Raw genomic sequence first — 20,087 nt, forward strand, 5'->3', positions numbered from 1 at the left:
AAGCCTTTATCTCTTTAAGCTTGAAGTTTGGAGCCTTTCTCTGTCCCTCGTTCTTAACTTCACTTAACAGGACCTTTTCCAGGTTCCTGTCCTTCCCTTGACTAGAAGGTCTGCTTGGGACTTTCTCCTGTTCTACTCCCCTGGATTCTTGGAGACTTTTTTCTTTATCTTGGGACTGGCTATCTGCCCCTTCTAGATTGTTTCTGCTTGACAGCTGTCTTCAAACCAACTGAGATGAAACAGCTTCCAAATCAAACTGTTGTTTCTAGTTTCTTCTATATGTGGCTGTGGGAGGGACCTGCCTCTCTGGACCCCTGTTGCTAGGCAACAGCCCAGTTTTCCTACTCTTGTGTTTGCTTAACTTCTCTTACAGTTGTAAACTCTCATTAGAAATGCAGGCACCTTTTAAAGTGAAAGTAAAACTCAACTTGACCTTTTCTTAACACAAAAACACAGAAATCAAATCAAACTTAAATATTAAAACTAAAAATCATTTCTAACAGTCACAAACACAAGTATAACTTCTTAACTATCTCTATTTCTTAACAGTATACTTCAATTCTTACATGGCAGAGGTAATTTTTTTAGGCCCCATTTGTCTGTAAACAATATATATCAAAAACTAATGGACAGGTTTCAATGAAACTTGGTACACAGATAGGGTATGGCCCAAGGAAGAACTGGTTAGTTTTTGGTGAAGATACAGATCCAGATTCAATTTTGGAAACTTTAAAAGGATCTATCCGTTAACATTGGGAGGTAGGTGAATGGACATTTTTTTAAAGAATGTTGTGGGTTGTTTCATTTAGGATGTTGTTGATTGTTTTAGAATGTTGTGGGTTGTCTCAGCTGCTGTGGTGCAAATGGTCACAGCTGTCAAAATGTGAGCAGGGTTTTCAGAGCAGGTTGTTTGATGTGGATTGGCCTGATGCCTCCTCAGAGAGATGGAAGCTCTTAAAAAGATTTATTTTTTCAACTTTGTCGAGCATCAACCAGGCAGAGAAAAGCCTCAATAAAGAGCTGAATAATTTTAATAATGTTGTGGAGGTATGTGTTCTATTGAGTGCCCTTTTCAATTGTCTATATTATTCCACATGGATGCAGTCAGCTTCCAGAACTGAGATCATCATCAAATAAAAATATTTCTACCTTAATCCTAAATGGAGTATTCAAGATAAATTTGAGATAGCACAAAGAATTTCTGGGGATTGTTTAAAATGGATTAAACTAAAAGCAAACTCCAACAATCCAGATTCCAAACACAGGGTGGTACGTAATGCAGGAGTCAGAAATCTCGGCTGACAGCTGGAGAGCTGGCGAGAGACCCATGTCACCTCCTTTTGGAAGGCCCACCAAATTAAGAGTAAATCAGGCACTTAACTGAGTAGTGGCAGGCCTTACCAGGGATCAAGGACCCCAAGAGAGGATATCCCACCGCCCCCCCCAAAGAGCTGCTGGCCAATCACAGGCTGACGGCTGCCATTGCAGTCAGCACCACTGGGGATGCTGCCAGCAATGCACCAATCCAAGACCAAGGATCACTGAAGGACTCAGGCCATGGGTTAGTGTTGGTGGGATGGGGGTCCTGGAAGTCGGCAGCAGGGTCAGGGGGTTGGCTCTCAGCAGGGCCTGCCCCTTTCCAATGCTGGGTCCCTCAATCAGGCATTGAGTGCTTTGAACAAGGGTCCACCACTGCAACACCCCCATCCTGACAGCGTTTGCTTCTAGGGTTTCCTGTGGCCACTTAATGGCCTCAATTGGCTACAGGATGGCTTGAAGGCTGTCCACAAGCCTTCCTGTGCTGGACTTAATTGGGGCAGAGTCGGGAAGTGGAGGGGTCCCCATGACCCTGCCGCCCTATTAAATGCCAAGAAACTCGCCTCAGAATATTTTTATCACTGGTCTCTAACACAAACTTAACAATCACATATTGATGAATAGTAACAGTATTGGTCAATGAGAGACTATATACAGGGTCACAGGAGAGCTCCACATGCATATGCAATCGGGATCAACGCTGCTGCAACCTACTGTCTTGCATCACTTCCTTTGGTGATGATGTAATTGAGCTATATACATATTCAGTGGTATGCTAATCAGAACATTGCACTACATACATTTCAGCAACATCACAATGGGGGAGAGCATTAAGTTCTACCCATAGAATTATGAATCTAACGTGGGTTTGATGGGCCAAAAGGAGACCAGTTGTACTGTTATGACTCTTCAATATGCCATGATTTTTATATAACATACATTAAACAAGGTGGGAAGTAATTTTCTGTTACTTTGGGAGGATAGAAGATTTTTTTTTCCCCACAGTGTTATCAGAATCACAAGTTTTTTTTAATTCATTCATGGGATATGGGCTGAAGCCTCATCCCGCCTGTGAATGAGTCTCCATGAAAAATGCAAAGGCCATCTGGGCTCTTCACCTGCCCACCAACCTTAAGGCTGGACAGGCAGCATTCTAAACTGGCTAGACCAGCATTTATTACATGTCCCTAATTGCCCTTGAGAAGTTGGTGGCTCACCACCTTCTTGAACAGTTGCAATCCATGTGGTGTAGGTGCACCCACAATGCTATTAGAAAGGGAGTTCCAGGGTTTTGACCCAGCGACAGTAAAGGAATGGCGATTTAGTTCCGAGTCAAGATGGCATGTGGCTTGGAAGGTGTTCCCATGCATCTGCTGCCCTTGTCTTTCTAGGTGGTAGAAGTCACAGGTTTGGAAGATGCTGTTGAAGGATCCTTGGTGAGTTGCTGCAATGCATCTTGTAGATGGTACACACTGTTGCTACTGCCTGTCAGTGGTGGAGGGAGTAAATGTTTAAGGTGGTGGATGGGGTGTCAGTTAAGCAGGCTGCTTTGTTCTGGATGGTATCGAGCTTCTTGAGTGTTTATATGGCTAGTCCAGTTCAGTTTCTGGTCAGTGGTAACACCCAGGATGTTGATAGTGGGGGATTCAGTGATGGTAATGTCTTTGCAAGTCAAGGAGAGATGGTTAGATTCTCTCTTATTGGAGAAGGTCATTGCCTGGCACTTGTATGGTGCAAATGTTACTCGTCACTTATCAGCCCAATCCTGGATGTTGTCCAAATCTTGCTGCCTATGGACAAAGATGGCATCAGTATCTGAGGAGTCGCAAATAGTGCTGAACATTGTGCAATCATCTGCAATCATCAGCGAACATCCCCACTTCTGGGCTAATGATGTAGGGAAGATCACTGATGATGTAGTTGAATATGGTTGGACTTGGGACACTAGCCTGACGAACTCCTGGGGCAGAATTTTCGGGTCGGTGATCGGGGGCAGAGCCCACTCGCCGACACGTAAGATGATGCATGATGATGTCGGACGTGCGTCCCGACGTCATTGCGATATTTTGTTCAGTGGGCGCACGCGGGAGTCAGCTGCGCACCCGCCGAAATGTCAATGGCTAATAAAGGCCATTAAGAAATCAATTAAAGCAGTTTAGAATGCTGCCTGTCCAGCTTTAAGGTTGGCGGTGGGCAGGTGAAGAGCCCAGGCGGCCTTTGCATTTTCCATGGAGCATCATCCACAGGCGGGATGAGGTTTCCTGAAGTGTTTAAAAATTGAATAAAATTTTTTTAAAAATTCATTGACATGTCCCAGCTGTCACATGAGGAGACATATTCTAAAATTCTTAAATTTCTATATTTAAATGTTTAAAACTTAAACTAATCTCCCTGAGACACCCCTACAGGAGATTTCTGTGCTCTTTTGCTCGCATGTGCGAAACGGCGCAGGTCCTGGCTCAGGGTATCTCCCCCGCCCGCACAGGGAGCGCTCAGCGCTTCCGGGCGCGCGTCATGTCAATTAAGGCCCGCCCACTTAAAACAGGGGCACCAATCGGGTTGGTGCCCACCCTGCAACCCCCCCGATGGGGGGAAAATTCTCCCCCTGCAGTGATGTCCTGGAACTGAGATGTTTGACCTGCAGCAACCACAACCACAAACTTTCCCAAACTTCAGCTCCTGGTTTAAACTTCACGCACCTTTTGTGTTTTTGCTTGAATGTCCTCCTTCAACGCAAATACTTTATCTTCCATATTTTGCAATGATTCACATCTTGACTTTTGAACTAATTGTTCGTTTTCCTCTTTCAAAAGCTTTAGCTTCACCTGATGGGTTTTAATCTTTTCAACAGCATTCTATTAACAAAACAAAACAGTTTGGCGTTACATATCCAATGTCTTCAATACAGTCTTGAAGTTGGAACCTAACCGGTGAGTCAATACAATAAAAGTGCAGGTTTACTATTTGTGAGAGACAGTCCATGCCATAAACTGAAAACTCTGTGATCCAAAATTAAAATCAATGCAGCACTCAGCATTGACCAAAAAAAAACCACTAAGGGGAGAATTTTCTCCCTGTCGGGCAGGCAGTTCGGGAGTGGGCGTGGGTGGATGCGTAGCCAATTGTTGCCCATGATTGGCTGCGTGCCGCCATTTTGCATGGGTGGGCAAATTAAGGCCTACCCAGCGTGTGACGCACACCCGGAAGCACTTAGCGCTACCTGGGCAGGTGGGGGGAGGAGGGAGAGTTGGGGCCTGCGGTTTTTTTAACCATATGCCTGAAAGAGCGCAGAAATCTCCCTGAGGCAGCTCCATGCCTCAGGGAGGTTAATTTGATTTGGAAAAGTTGAAGAAAAGAAAATTATTCAGACATGTCCCCTCACGTGACGGTGACATAAGAGCTGGGACATGTCAATGAATTTCGCTAAAAATTTTTATTACATTTATAAACCCTTCATGATACCTCATCCTGCCTGTGGATGAGGTTCCATGAAAAGTGTGAAGGCCGCCTGGGCTCTTCGCCTGCCCGGCTCTGTTAATTATTTCAATTAGTTTTTAAATGGCCTTAATAGGCCTTTGACAGTTTGGCGGGCACGCAGCCGACTCTGGTGCACGCCTGCCGAACTGAAGATCGGAATGACGCACGGTGACAACGGGACACACGCCTGATGTCACCGTGCATCATTTTACATGTCGGCAAGCAGGTCCCACTCCCGCACACCGACCAGAAGATTCAGGCCTAAGTTGATGGGGTTGTCTGAATGACATTTTGTTTCCTTCCAAACTTTCTGAATACCGGTAAAGCAGTGAATTTCGGTAAAATATATAGAACAATACAGAGCTCTACAATTTGCTCTGCAGTGCAAGGTTTTATTCCAATATAAATATGGAGACAGATATAATTTTTTGCCATCTGGGACCATTCATTTCCATCAGGGAAGGGTGAATACACACATTCAAGCCAAGAGGGAAGACTAAGAAAAGGTTATCTTGACCTTGGCTGCAGAACAACTAAGTGTGAAGGTGTGTCTCACTGGGGAAAAGGTTCATTCTATTTAGAGAGAAATGTTATATATGAATAATGTTGCACTGAAATTAAAGCAGCTGGCGTTTACTGTGCAACAGTAACGATAACTTATATTTATGTAGTACCTTTAACATATTAAAACATCCCAATGCGCTTCACAGGAGCATTATAAAACAAAAACGACACCGAGTCACATTAGGAAGTATCAGGGCAGTTGGCCAAAAGCTTAGTTAAAGAGATAGGTTTTAAGGAGTGTCTTAAAGGAGGAAAGAGAGGTGTAGAGGCTGAGGTGTAGGGAGGGTATTTTCAGAGCTTAGAGCCTAGACAACAGAAGGCACGGCCACCAATGGTGGAGCGATTAAAATCGGGGATGCTCAAGGAGCTTGGTCTATTTAGTTTAGAGTAGTTTCGAATAGAGGTGACCTGACCGAGGTCGATAAAATAATTAATGAGCTGGAGAGAGCCCCTATTGATATATTATTTCAGTTTAACAGAATGGGGACGGCCTGGGGAGATGAGTTTAAACTTTGTAAGAGTAAGAATAAACTGGGTGGCAAGAGGATGCTCCCTTTCGGGTGAGCAGTCAGCCTTTGGAATATATTCCCAACTCTGTCTTCAAGAGGAAGCTGGGCTGGGGCAAGGATTGTATCAAGTACAACACAAGTAATATTGAGCCATGTGTTATCCTCTACTGGTTTGGATAGCCTGGGGGATGGGGGAGTTTGTTGGAGGGGGTTTTAGAGGACATTTCTCCCCTTATTGGCTCTGGGTTGTTTTCTGTTTTTTTGCCTCTCCATTGGCTGTAGGAGTGCACTTGAGGAAGTGGGATGGGAGGGTGGGGTGGTGGTGAGGTGGGAGGGGGTTATGATGGGCCCACTGTCATGGTGTAGGGCAGGCTTAATAGACCAGTTTCTCTTTTCTTGTCCATCATTTTTGTAGGTTGACATAGATTTGTGATTTATGCTAATTAATGGCTGATACACATTTTGTCAATTTTGAATGTAGAATTCACAAAAGTCTCACTCAAACTTTCCACCCAATCTATTTATACCGAATAGACTTTTATGTTTTGAGGCCTTAATTTAAAATAGTTGCGTACTTCACAGGCCTAAAATAGGCACAACAATAACCAGTTTAGCAATGTAGACAACTGTGCTCAATCTGCATGGGACTTCAGGCCACTGCTAATGCAGTCAAGACCTGTCTGTTCAACCTTTCAGACCTGGTCACCTAAATCCATTTGTCAGAACTTAAGGTGTCAGACTTTCTGGGTCTTGAGCAGCCAAAGCATTGGGTTCTTCAAGGGATTGCTAGAGGCAATGGAAAGAAGGCCGAGAAAACATGAAAATTGTTTAGTATTTTGTGGAGTTGGAAGAAGCAGGAGCTCTCCTAGCTTTGCTAAATAAAACCGGCTCCATCGGTCTGCCATTTGATCGCCTCTTCCCATTTCTGGACTTACCCCTGGGCCTTGATGGAAGCCAGAATTTGAAAGGTCCTGACAGAAAACCTGCAGTGTAGTGCCTCATTGGTGCTCCCAGCTCACTTGATTTATTCTGGTGAGACCCAGGGCCAAATTTAAATACCTCCTCTCTGTTTCGGTGCACCGTTCCTTTCACTGCTGGGTTCATGCCCGGTTTGGGACGCTGAGGAATTTAAGCCCCTCTGCTGCACGCTGTACATTTTGTTATTGCGTTCTCTTTCTCAACCATGGCATCTAGTACAGAGGCTTGCTGCAGCCAACTGTGCAGGAACTACCTGGAGTTGAAAATCGAGAGTCTGAACCCAGATAACTGGTGGGTGAAGCTTGAGGACAACCACAGTTTTCTTACACTTTCACGTTCACAACTGGCTCATGACTTTAGCGTCTCCCACTTTTTAAAGAGGTTGATGCAGTCAGCCTGCCTTTCTGGAGCAATAGGTTGTCTTACACACTTTGTGATGGCATTTCTTTTGTCACCAGCCGATCTGAAGGTTCCTGCGAGACTTTAATATGCCTGGATGGCATTACTTTGTGATTTTTACAGAGGCACTAACTTAATTTAACACTTCAGTTAAAATGCCACTTTAAAGAATGTTGTACAACTATGCTAAGTGTCCACACTCTGATGTCACACAGTAATTTCTGAATTAATATCTTTCTGGATGAATACTTCATCTTATTGGCGGTATAAAAATATTCAATTTCTGGCAGATTTACAGCGCGATGTACTAACCTTAATTAATTGTAGCCTGTTTATCCAATCAGCTGATAAACTGCCTTCAGGACAGTCCACACTTTGGGAGAGTGCCTGATAAGCCCTCTTCAGGTGGTGCAGTTCAATGATGAGGACTGTGAGCTGTCGAACAGTGCAAAGAATATCAAACTGAGCCATGCTCTACCCCTCAGCCCTGCCTTATTGTTGATGCTCTACTGCCACCATTTTAGAAACAAGCACACATATATGCCAACTCTTTCACAGTACGGCCAGTGATTTTTTCCGAACAGTGTTTTCCATGTGTTTGCTTCCACTGAGGAAAGTCTGTGTTTTTACTGTCTAGGGAGGAGTCACCCCCAGGAGTGGCTGGCAATGGGTGAGGAGATCCCACCAATCACAGCTGCCCTGCAGCCTTTTAACGCTCCGAGGGGTGTTAATTGGCTGGAGATGGAACTTCTGCCCCTCACTTAGGCAGAAGTCCGGCCTCAGAGAGCTGCCAATTTGATTGGCTGGCAGCACTGCAGTGCCAGCAATGCCAGCGGTAGCAGTGGCCAGGACTTGGAATCTTGGGACTGCTCTGGTCCAAGTCCCGGAGCCCAGGAGTATATAAGTGCAGGGTGTGGGTGGAGGACTCATCGCAGGGAAGGGAGGTGAAGCCTAGGGTGGTGAGGACAGCAGCTGGGGGTCTTGATGGAGAGGTCAGCAGGGAAAGGAGCCCCCACGAAATGTGGAAAGGGTGCCCACCCCAACCTTCCTTCCCCCTTCCCCCACACCCCCCCCCCATACCCGAGCAAGTTGACCTAATGGGCTTCCCCCCACTCCACCCCGGCAGCCTCAAAATTGAGCCAGGCAGGAAGTGGCAATGGCCTCAATTAGGGTGAGGGCGAGCAAGCTAGGTCCGAGGCCTTTCCAGACCCCCTTAAAATTGCGGATAGGTTGGGGGAAGATGGGGGGGTGGTGTGGGGCAGTGGGAAAGCCACCCGGTGAGTTTTACAGGCCACCCCACTGGGACCGTAAAATCCTGCCCATGTCTCCAGGGAATTAGTCGGGGCCTTTGGTTTGCTAGTCCAGTAACATTATCCATATACCACCATCCCCACTGCATGTTCCCTGGATGTTGTGCACCTGAAAGGGACAGGAAGCAGCAGTTCATCGGTGCACTGGTGTAGAAATTCAGTCATCAGGAGGCTGTCAGCTGGCAGCAGAGAGACAGTCAAACCCTGGCGACAGGGTAAGTCACAGGGAGGGAAAGTTCGCAAGAGTCTGGCAGGATGGAAGGAGGGAGGCTGGGGTAGAGGAGGCCTAGGTTTTCCATGTGGGGCTGGGAGGAACAGGAGTGGCCTTGGTCACTTGGCCCTCATCTTAATTCTTCGGATGTGTCTCCTGCATAAAGACAGTGGGGATGACCAGCGGGCAGGAGTGGGAAATGGAGCAGGAGCTGGACACCACCTGAGAACCAAGAGGTCGGTCTTCCCAGTAAGGCGCTGGGAGAGTTGCAGAGCTAGTGCTGGTTGGGAGGAGGGAGAGGCAGGATTGCGATAGGGAATACCTAAGGATTCCTTGTAATCATTTCTAAAAATGGAGTTACCTTGGCCTCCCCTGGCCACACTGCCCAGGTTTCCCTGGCAGCTTTAATACATTGCAGAAACTGCCCGGTCATGCCGTGTCTATAATGGGCAGTTGAGTGTGGCACCAATTTTTCACCCATGCCAGCGTCTGTCAGATTGAGCATTCAGCCTGCAGTGGCATGCAGGATAATTCATCAAGCTGGTATACAGTAGAGAGGGTTCTCTGTTTAACCCCTAGGTCTCGCTGTTATTTATGTAAATATTAGGCAGCTAAAAATCCATTTCGGACCACAGGGGACTTGAGGGCCACTAATGTTACAGGCTGGTGACTCTGTACCTGAGGAAAACATCCAGCATAAGGTCCCAAGAAAATACAACAGTTGTTTGCATTACATTTTGATGAGGCAGTACTAGTCCAACGATTTTTTACTATGCCAGAATAAAACTTGGATTGAAAGAGCAAAAAGAAACTACTAGCAAATGCATCTCAAACCTGGTTGACCTTTAACTGGTTGTCATGCCTGAGATGAATGTTCTTGCTCAGAAGATGTAGAAGTAATTTTCTGTTGCATTCACTTGATACCTCAAGGTTCTAATTGCAATAAAGAAATAGCGATGAGAATCTGATTTCTGCAATCAAACTTCATGTTCAGATGTGTCACACCTGGAAGTGAGTTTTTCTGTTCTTGTCCTTTGGCAGATTGGATAATCTTGGTACTAACAAAACAGGAATATCGGGCTAGGTTTTGCAAGAAGCAGTAAGGGACCCTGTCCAATTCTTCCTCCATTCAGGGCGCACTCTTAGCCATCATATTTTCCTGTATTTTGCAGGCGGTAACAGGAAAATCTACACTTTCATCTCTTGCATTTTAATAAAATGATAGAAAAAAGCATGTACAAATTATAGTGACAATGCTTACTGAAGTACAGCAAGAATGGATACACCAGTGACCTGTTTAATTCAGTAGGTGATTGAATGTTACAGATCAGCGGAGTCCCAGGTTCAATCCCCAGTCCGTGCCTTGTTAACTGATCTGAATTGGGGAGTCACAACTTGGGATAAGGAGGCAAAAACTAACCATGGAGCCCAATCTTGAAACTGTCCAGCAATCTTTGCTGCAAGTATGCACGTGTAAGGAGATCAGCTCATAACACTACCAATTTTCAAGCAGTCGATCTTAATGTCTGGAAAATGGGGAGCACCGCTAATTGGATGAGCTGACATTTCATAGAATGGTTACCCTGCAGAAGGAGGGCATTCGGCCCACGGTGTCTGTGCCAGCTTTCACAGTTCAAATCCCAGCTATAAGCTCCTGTTGCACAAAGCTCAGCACCGGTGTTGCTTGATAGTAGCATTTTGCCTACGTGTGTTGAAAATTTAAAAGAACAGCCCCAGGGAGTTCCTCTGAGCCGCTCCCTGTCTGCCCATGTTAATTCCCCTGAAATGTGGAGGAGTAATCACGCTTTCCGATGCACTTCCAGAGTAAGAACACTGCTGGGGCGCCAAGGAATTTCCTAGTCTGTGTTTTAATGTTATTGTTCTTAATCCCTTTTTTCTTCCTTGTCAACTTTCTCACCAATTTTCCTGCTGCTTTCCTGAAGGGATGAAGGCCATGATTGGGTGCAGGTTCACAAATGCCAGCTGCTCCCTGGTACTTTGCGAGGGGATGGTTTCACAGACAGACTGTGGGCAATGATTCTCATTATTAGGTCCCGTGCAAGATTAACCGCCATTTGGACGGGGTACTGGAACAGTTGGCACCTGTGAAACTGTACCAGTGTGCTTATCCCTTCAGGAAAGAAGGGGAGAAAACTGTTGATTAAAAACAATAACATTTAAAAATAATCTTGAAAGATCTGACACTTATGGGAGTAATTGTCACAATTAAGCACTTCTGGCACAGAAATTTACATAATGGAGGCATATACTAAGAATTTGGGTATGGAGCAGAGCATAGCCAATTAGTGGTACTCTTGATTTTATGGACATTAAAATCAATCGCCTGATTAACAATACCATATGCTGAGACACCTATCTTTGTATCCAATTCTGTAATCTGTCCTCCAGTCAGTTGGGACTTTATACTGGGAGCATTAAATTGTAAAAGCATCTGGCAATTTTGAAGCAGTTATATTATCTTGATGATGTCAATCTTGTACAGAGCTGAGGAGAATAAGCACTCCATCCTCCTCCACTATTCTTATGACCTCCACCCAGCCCCATGGCCTCTCATACCTTCCATGCCAACCTATAATCCTATACCCAACTCTATGGCTCATTGTACTCTCCATGCCAGCCTCTTCCCCTATCCTTTCTAGCCCCTATGCCAACTTAGTGCCAATTCATGCCAACCCATGACCCCCACCAACACCCTCCATGCTAACCCCCCAATATCTGCCATCTGCCATGATGAGATGAAATAAAATAAAGTTCTAAGTATCTATTACAGACGTCACAATATTAAAAAGACGGTCTCATTGATAAAAGCCCATTCAATTAAATCCTTTTAAATTACATTTTAATTGGGATTCCGGGTTCTAGTGCTATGAAAATTCAGACCTAAATGTCTCCAGCTGAACATATAACAGCTTCTGTCCCAAGAGCTTCACAAATACTTTCTCTAACTTAACAGCGAGACAGAATCCATGTTACAAAAGCAAAACACTGTGGATGCTGGAAATCTAAACTAAAAACAGAAAGTGATGGAAATACTCAGCAGGTCCGACAGCATTGGGAGAAACAAAGTTAACATTTTAGGTTGACAACCTTTCATCAGAACTGGAAAAGGATACAAATGTGACAGGTTTTAAGCAAGTATAGAGACAGGGAAAGAGGTAAGTAGCTGTGGAGTGCGGGGTGGGGGGTGGCGGGGTAGAACAAAAGGTACAGTCTGTGATAGGGTGGAAAGCAAGAGAGATTATAAGACAAAAGGGATGATGGTGCAAGGCAAAAGGAGATGATAATGGGACCAACAATCAATCTAGAGGAGGTGTGAATGGCGACAGCAGAATCATTACCAACAGATGCTGTCCAATGAAATGGATCTGAAATTATTGAATTCAATGTGGAGTCTGGCAGGCTGTTGAGTCAAGTTGCCTACTTGAAAGATGTGGTTCCTGTTCCTTGAGCCTGTGTTGAGTTTCAGTGGAAAAGTGTACGAGGTCAAGGGCAGAGGGAACAGAGTGAGAATGGGGAAGCGTGTTGAAATAACAATATATGTTTATCACGGTGGCAACGGCCAAAATGGCAGAGGATAATCTATTAAACGTCAAAGTTGGTGTGGTGGAAGGTGAAGACGGGGGGACCACTATCTTAGCTCTGGGATGTAGGGGGATGGGGTGAGACCAGAAGTACAGGAAATGGGTTGGGCAGAGTTGAGGGCCCTGTCAACCATAGAGGAAGGGAATCCTCAGTTGAGGAGAAAGACATATCGGAATCACTGGAATGAAGAAGGCATCATTAAAAGAGATGTGATGAAGACTGAGAAACTGTCAGAAAAGAATGGATTCATTACAGCAATTGGGAAAGGAGTAAGTGTAGCTATGGGAGTTGGTGGATTTATAGTAGATATTATTCAACAGCCTATCCCCAGAAATGGAGACAGAGAAGTCGAGGATGGGAGATTTGGGAGTTGGAATCCATGTTGTTTAGGACCAGCTAAAAACTGTGGACTTTAGTTTTCACCTCCAACCCCTACCAACTTCTGGCTCAGGGTGAGCCTAGTCATCGGCAACCTTGATGTCCTGTTTGTCTCTGAGCTGAACTCATACATTCTATTCATTATCAAGATTGGCCACATTCAACATCACACCATTGGCAACTTACACGTCTACCTTACCCCCACTGCTGCTGAAACTCGTCTCTATGCATTTGGCATCTCCAACGCTCTCCATGCTAGCCTCACGTGCTGCACCTTACCTAAACTTCATCCTGCTTTCTGTTCAACGTTAGGTCCTGCTCCTTGTTGACCCCTCATTAACCTTCCCAACACCAACACATTGGTTTCAAAATCCTCATCCTTGTTTGCTTCACTCTCTTACCTGTTCTACCACTGCACCTTCCTCCAATGACATGCCAATGTATGTTTCTCATTCATGTCTCTGGCTTCTTTCTATCTCCCCTCTAGCGCTATAAGAAACCGAGATACCACAATGTGTGCCTTTTCCTTTCAACTCACCACCCATCGTATTCTCCTGCTCCTCTTTTAAGTTTCAATGACTTTCTAACCATGATTTTTTTTTTCACCCTTCATTTTTGGGATGTGGGCAACGCTGGGAAGATCATATTTCTTGCCCATCCCCAGTTGCCTTGTAACTGATTGATTTGCTAGAGCACTCCAGAGATGAGTGTAGGCTCAGCCAGGTAATGGTGCACAGGGGTCGAGAACCATTTTGTATTGGCACCTTTCCAAATGGAATTGAGGTATAGAAATGGGACAATAGGTAACTTAGATTTCTCCGACGTTATTAGGAGCCTGATACTTGTCTCTACTCTAACCTCCAAGGAGAAAGCTCTGTAAATCCCAGAAGAAAATGCTGTAAATCCCAGGAGAATGCAAAAAGCGTGGAAAGTCCAGTGTTTCTGCCCCTTTTTCCTCTGCTTTGCGCTCTGAACTGATGAGTTTTCCCTAGATGCAAAGGAAAATCTCCCACATTTGGGGTTTTAGACCATAAGACCACAAAACGTAGGAGCAGAAGTAGGACATTCAGCCCACCGAGTCTGCTCCACCATTCAATGAGATCATGGCTGATCTGATAATCGTCAACTCCAGTTTCCTGCCTTTTCCCCATAACTTTTGATTCCCTTATTGATTAAAAATCTGTCTATCTCAGCCTTGAATATACTTAACCAAGCCTCTACAGCCCTCTGAGGTAAAGAATTCCACAGATTCACTACCCTCAGAGAGAAGAAATTCCTCATCTCTGTCTTAAATGGGTGACCCCTTACTCTGAGATTATGCCTTCTGGTCCTAGATTCTCCCACAAGGGAAAAGAACCTCTCAACATCTACCCTATCAAACCCCCTAAGAATCTTATATGTTCCAACAAGGTCCCCTCTCATTCTTCTAAACTCCAATTAGTACAGGCCCAAGCTACTCAACCTCTCCTCATAAGAAAATCCCTCCATAACCAGGATCAACCTAGTGAACCAGGGAGAGGCAAAAGCATTTGACCCAAAAAGCCTATTCTTTGTAGCTCATGTCAATATGTAGCTCTGTATTCAATCTTTCGTCAGAAACATATGAAGGATGGAGAAAGGTCCACACTTGAAATTAAAGCTGCATTTCCACCTCTTAGAAAGTATCTAATTGCTTATTGAACTCAGAATAATATTTGTTTCTATGGCCTTCTATAGCAACTTATTCCTTGTGCCGGTAACCTTTTGTCACAGCGACTCAAACTTACATTTCTATTGAAAGATGTCTCAGACAGTTTTACAAGGCAGTGGGAAGTATGCGGATATTGAACAGGTTAGCAAGGATGTCAAGAGTTGGCAAAAGCACAGTTGAAGAAGTTATTTTTAAAGACTAAGGCAAAGTTGCTGAAAGAAGAGGTTCCAGGCCTTGGGGAAACATGGCTGAAGATTTGCCCATTACTGACAATCCCAAAGCTTTTTTTTAAAGTATTAAGTCCACGTTCTCACCTTTACTTCAGTAGACTGCATTTTCAGGCTGCAGACTGCCTGGTTTCTCTCATTCTCCAGGTTTAGATTTAACTTCACAAAACCTAAAAATGCGAAATTAGCTCAGGATTTACTTTCAAACAACCAGAGTTGTTAACAGAACATCTCAACAGAGCATCTTAAGCTATCGTGATATGCCAAACACCCTCCAGTCATATAAATTAGTGAAGATAGGTGTCAGGATTATGTTGATACTTTGTTGGAGGCTGAGATTTGTGAGACAAATCTTTCACTAAAACAGTTTACAGCAGCATGTTCTAAAATTGCAAATAGGATAACTTCTTAAAACCTCGCCATTAGTTGAACAAATGAACAAAACATACCCATAGTTTAATCGTATTAATGGATGATACATTGCACCTCTTTAAAAAAACCCCACAGGGTGGATTGATGCACTGGTGGGTGCCTGAAGAATGGAAGTGTACTTCCTATTCATTAAAATAAGGTGCTTAGAATGGAAAGAAAGAGCAAACTAAGCTATTTGTAATTATTGTTATACCTTCTATTTTCTCCATTAATTTTTCAAATTGCAGGTTTATGAGGTTCTGGGTTTTGCTCAGGTCTGCACTTTGCTGTTGTAATCTATTTTTTTTAAAAAAAAAGTACAGTTCATTAATTGGGCAAGAAAATGTTTATTTTAGGAAGCAAATCAATAGTGTTACAAACCGCAAATAAAGAAGGTTGGTGCAAGCTCAGATACTGTGCAATGTTGCAATCAGGGTGACCAATTGTCACATATTTTAAGGGATTGTCCCTCATTTTGACTGTTTTTCTTGGGATCCTTAAGGGACATCATTTGTCCCTTATTTCTTGGACACCCTGTGTGGGATCCTTTGTCTTTGTTTTATTTTGTGAACATGTGCAGTGTAGCTGTTGGCCACCAATGGAGGAATTTATGGTCACCAGCATGGCCCCACCCCTCATATGACCACCCATAACAACCACCACCACTCCCCACCCCCGAAACCCCACCGTTCCATGGTCCATGTGTCCTTATTTTGTTTCATAGAGTGGACCAACAGTCACACATTGCCATGTGGAGAAGCAAACACTGTCTAATCCTCATGGAAATATAACTTCAGTTCACTCATGGAACACAGCAATCTATGACCCTTCCGCCTACCAAACAATGCTCATACTTTAGAGAGCAGCATCAACAGAAGGATTAGTACTATTTATTGAGGACACGAGTCCAAATCCCTGCTTATCAGATTGAAAATTTGAATTGAAAATAAAAAGGCTAGTATTAACCAAGGTAGCAACAATCTAACAGCTCCATGGTTAAGGAAACCCAACTAGATCACTAATGCGCTTTAGGGGAGGAAACCAGCCACACTTACCCAATCCGATCTATATGTGACTCCAGGCACACACCAACATGGATGACAATTAACTGCCCTCTGGAGTAGCCTCGCAGGCCACTTAATTTTACCTAACAGGAGGCAGTCCACAAGGATCAACTAAGGCCTGACAGTTAATACCAGCCTTGTCAACAATGTTCCCTTTAAACCACATATGGGGCCATATGTAGCAACCCGAAAATTCCCAATACAGGTCACACACATTGGCTCCTTTAAATTAAATTGCATGTGCAGCCAAGTAAAAAAATTTAAAAGAGGCCACGCACTTAAATAAATCACTCGCGCACTCCAAATAAAACATTAGAGCAACATTGCTGGTCAGTGATGCCCAAATCCTGAAAATAAACAAATCACAGAATTCTAAAACTACTTCCAGTTTCAGAAAGGGGAATTCACAATAAGGTATGAGGCAAAATTTTACACCCCCCCACCCTCCTCCGGTGAGTTTGCAGGCTGGGGGAGGCCGATAAACTTCTCTGGATGGCCTTCCCACTGCCCTCCTGCCCAGAGGCTGTCCTCAAATTTACAGGGTATCACCTATCCTCACTGCAATTGAGGCCCTTAAGTGGCCCGTCGAGTCACCCTTTTTGGGCCTCGGGTGGGAAATTGGGGGGAGGGTGGGGTGCCTGCCTCACTTGTCCCCTTCCACATTGGGTGCCCCCCCCCCCCCCCACCAAAAGATTCTCCATCCACCCTGGGTGCTCCCTCCCCTCATCATGGTCTTTCCATCAAGACGTCCTCCTCCCTTTATTTCCTATCCCCTGGGCCTCCCCTCCCATCCCCGCTCTGAGACCCCCACACTTGCTTCCAACCCTGGCTTTGGGACTTAGAATCTGGAGGCTGCTTGTAATCCTAGCAGTGGCCACTGCTCCCGTTGGCGCTGCTGGGACTACAGCACTGTTGGCCAATCTGACCGAGTGAGGGGACTAAATCTCACCTCCAGCCAATCAATGCTCCTTGGAGTGTTAAATGGCTACAGGACAGCCAGAATCAGTGGGGATGAGCTCCCTGCTGACTCTCAAGTGCCAGGGCAGGAAACACTGCCACCCGTAAAACCCTGTCCATGGACTTGTAACATTAATGGAATTACCTTCCTGTTCTACTTTACGACTATATTCCTTAATCACTTTATAGGAAAAAGGTGGTTTATTCTGATTACCCTTCAGTTGAATCCCTTGACTCTTTCCACATTCTTGCATTTTCTTGTGTATCTTGATTGATCTTTGGGATGACTGTCTATAGCAAGTATAATAAGTCAATGCAAATAATTAGTGCATTAAGTGGGCACAGTAAATTCCTCTGGCTCTAGAATTCTACCCAAAACACACGATAGGCCCAGTTATTAACTGCTAGGAGAGGGGACACGTTCTATTTTAAGCCTTAGTAAGGCTCCAACTATACAGTTAATAGTGATAATCAATCCCAGAAGGTTGATTTTCATTAATTAGTTGTGCATTTTTGGGATGAAGATTTAAAAGATTTTTTACATCTGTTCTTTTTGGCTTAATGTAGGTATTGTGCTCTCCATCCCAATCTGAGGCTCACCAACTCAGTGGGCAAACTCACCTTATTCTCCGTCTTATAAGTATGGGATAACTCTTGCCTACAATATTTAATGATGCATGCTTGGGATTTGGGACACAGGCAACAATTAGCCCCAGTGATGGACAGAAGTCTTGCTCTGGCAGACCTCTGTCTCTCAAATGGACATGTATAATGTTTAGATTTCAGTTATCTGCCATGATAGGAAGGAAGTCATGTGGTGCAGTAGTAATGTCCCTACCTTCTCAGCCAGAAGCTCTGGGTTCAAGTCCCACTTCAGACTTGGTAGCCACATAACATGGCCAAACAGGCCAATATCCTTCCAATATGTCTGATGGCAGGCACTTTCTTGGTCAGCCATACTGCAGAAGGCAATGGCAAATCATGCACTGTGTTACTTTGCCAAGCATAATCATGGACCAATTCAAGTCCATGGTTGCCAACATCCTCTTAGGGCATGGTGCATGAAGGAGGAGGATGGCATGATAGGTTCCTGCAACAAATAGATATTTCAGTCGGAAGGAAAATCAGGCAGGTTAAATAATGGGTGGCCGATTTTGTCCCTTTAAAGTTGAAAATTACCATCTTGATAATATGCACATGCAGTATTGATAATGTAGAAAGGTTGCAATGATAATGGATGTATATGGCATGGAAAATGTATATGTGCTGCACAAATAATTCCTCAATGCTATTTTTAAGGTGAATAATGGCTGTAAGTACTTCATGTCATGTATGAGTAATATTCTATATTGATAATGTATATGAATTGCTCTGATAATGTTTAACTGCTATACTGAGAATGTATTGTTCTCATATTGATAATTTGAGTGCTGTATTGTTTTGATCAATACAGCTGTTGAACCAGTGCCCTCCAAAAACAGAAAATGCTGGAAACATGTGGCAGTCTTGTTACCATCTGTAAAAAGGCAGGTTAATATTTGGGTACGAGTGTAATAATATAAGAAATAGGGCAGGAATAGACCATATGGCCCATTGAGCCTGCTCCGCCAATCAATACAATCATGACTGATCTTTGGCTTTAACTCCACTTTTCTGCCCTCTCCCCATATCCCTTGATTCGCTGAGAGACCAAAAATCTGTCTATCTCTGCCTTAAATATATTCAAAGCTGGAGCATCCCTAACCCTCTGGGATGGAGGATTCCAAAGATTCACACAAATACAAAAGCAAAACACTGCGGATGCTGGAAATCTGAAATAAAAGAGAGAAAATGCTGCAAATATTCATCAGGTCAGGCAGCATCTTTAGACAGAGAGCTAGAGTTAATGTCTCAAGTCGATGACCTTTCATCAGAACTGAAGAAAGATAGAAAAGTAATAGGTTTAGTGGAGGCTCCACTAGCCTCTGAGTCGATTTACGTCGGTGATTTTTAAAATTCGTTCACGGGTGTTCTGGGCCAGCATTTATTGCCCATCCCTAATTTCCCTTGAGAAGGTGGTGGTGAGCTGCCTTCTTGAACCGCTGCAGTCCACGTGGTGTAGGTGCACCCACAGTGTTGTTAGGGAGGGAATTCCAGGATTTTGACCCAGTGACAGTGAAGGAACGGCGATATATTTCCAAGTCAGGAAGGTGAGTGGTTTGCTGTGCAGTGGGACCCTGAGGAAGTCCTGCGCACATCCACGGTACATATGCGAGAGGTTTAAACTTCAGATTGTTGGTTTTACCCTGTCTGATTGCTTCATGATTTCAGCGAGAGTGGGATCAGATGGCAAGAACTCTGGATACTTGGGCTGTTTGCCCTATACTTACTCTGGTTTTTATATAGATTTACTTAGAGATTTTCATAGCAGATATAAAACCAGAGAAACATGAAGTAAGTCAGCTAGGTTGTCAAAGCACAATGGTACTCCCAGCAATATTCACCCCCCCCCCCCCACAAGCAATGTTCACCCCCCACCCCTCCAGCAACATTCATTCACACCCCCCCAGCAATGTTCACCCCTTCCCTCCTGCAATAATCACCACCCCCTCCCCAGCAATGTTCACCTGCCCCCACCCCATCCTGCCCTGAACAGCGCTCACTCCTTGCCGCACGCCCTCTCCCAGCTCACCTTCCAGATCTCCTGTCCGGCAATGTCAGAGGAGTCAGCATTGTTGGGGGGTGCTGGTGGTGGGGGTGCAGTTGAGCATCTTTGTGGATTGAGGAAGGGAGTGACATTGTCAGGGGTGATGGAGAGGAGTGAACATTGTCGGGGATGAGGGAGGAGGTGAACACTATCGGGGACGAAGGGGGGGGCGGTTAGCCCCGTTGGTGAGGGGAGGTTGAGCAATATTGGGACTGACGGCCCCATTGATAACAGTATAAGTCAATGAACAGAAGACAGGCCTTAAGGGGCGTGTCTTCATGTCACCACGAGAAACGGGTGCGTGGC

General features: G+C 44.6%; 1 protein-coding gene across 2 annotated transcripts in view; it reads right to left on the minus strand.

The window, feature by feature from the left end:
* Positions 1-20,087, minus strand: part of LOC121284458 (putative uncharacterized protein MYH16) — a 56,811-nt gene that overhangs the window by 4,743 nt on the left and 31,981 nt on the right. For both annotated transcript variants that reach the window (XM_041199942.1, XM_041199952.1), the window contains 6 exons: positions 17,310-17,386; positions 15,289-15,371; positions 14,751-14,833; positions 9,600-9,698; positions 7,557-7,679; positions 4,017-4,172 (listed from right to left, as the gene is read on the minus strand). In XM_041199942.1, the coding sequence (XP_041055876.1) occupies positions 4,017-4,172; positions 7,557-7,679; positions 9,600-9,698; positions 14,751-14,833; positions 15,289-15,371; positions 17,310-17,386 (621 nt within the window). The remainder of the gene's footprint in view (positions 1-4,016; positions 4,173-7,556; positions 7,680-9,599; positions 9,699-14,750; positions 14,834-15,288; positions 15,372-17,309; positions 17,387-20,087) is intronic.

The sequence above is a fragment of the Carcharodon carcharias genome, chromosome 1 (genome assembly GCF_017639515.1).
Source record: "Carcharodon carcharias isolate sCarCar2 chromosome 1, sCarCar2.pri, whole genome shotgun sequence".
NCBI classification, from domain to species: Eukaryota; Metazoa; Chordata; class Chondrichthyes; order Lamniformes; family Lamnidae; genus Carcharodon; species Carcharodon carcharias.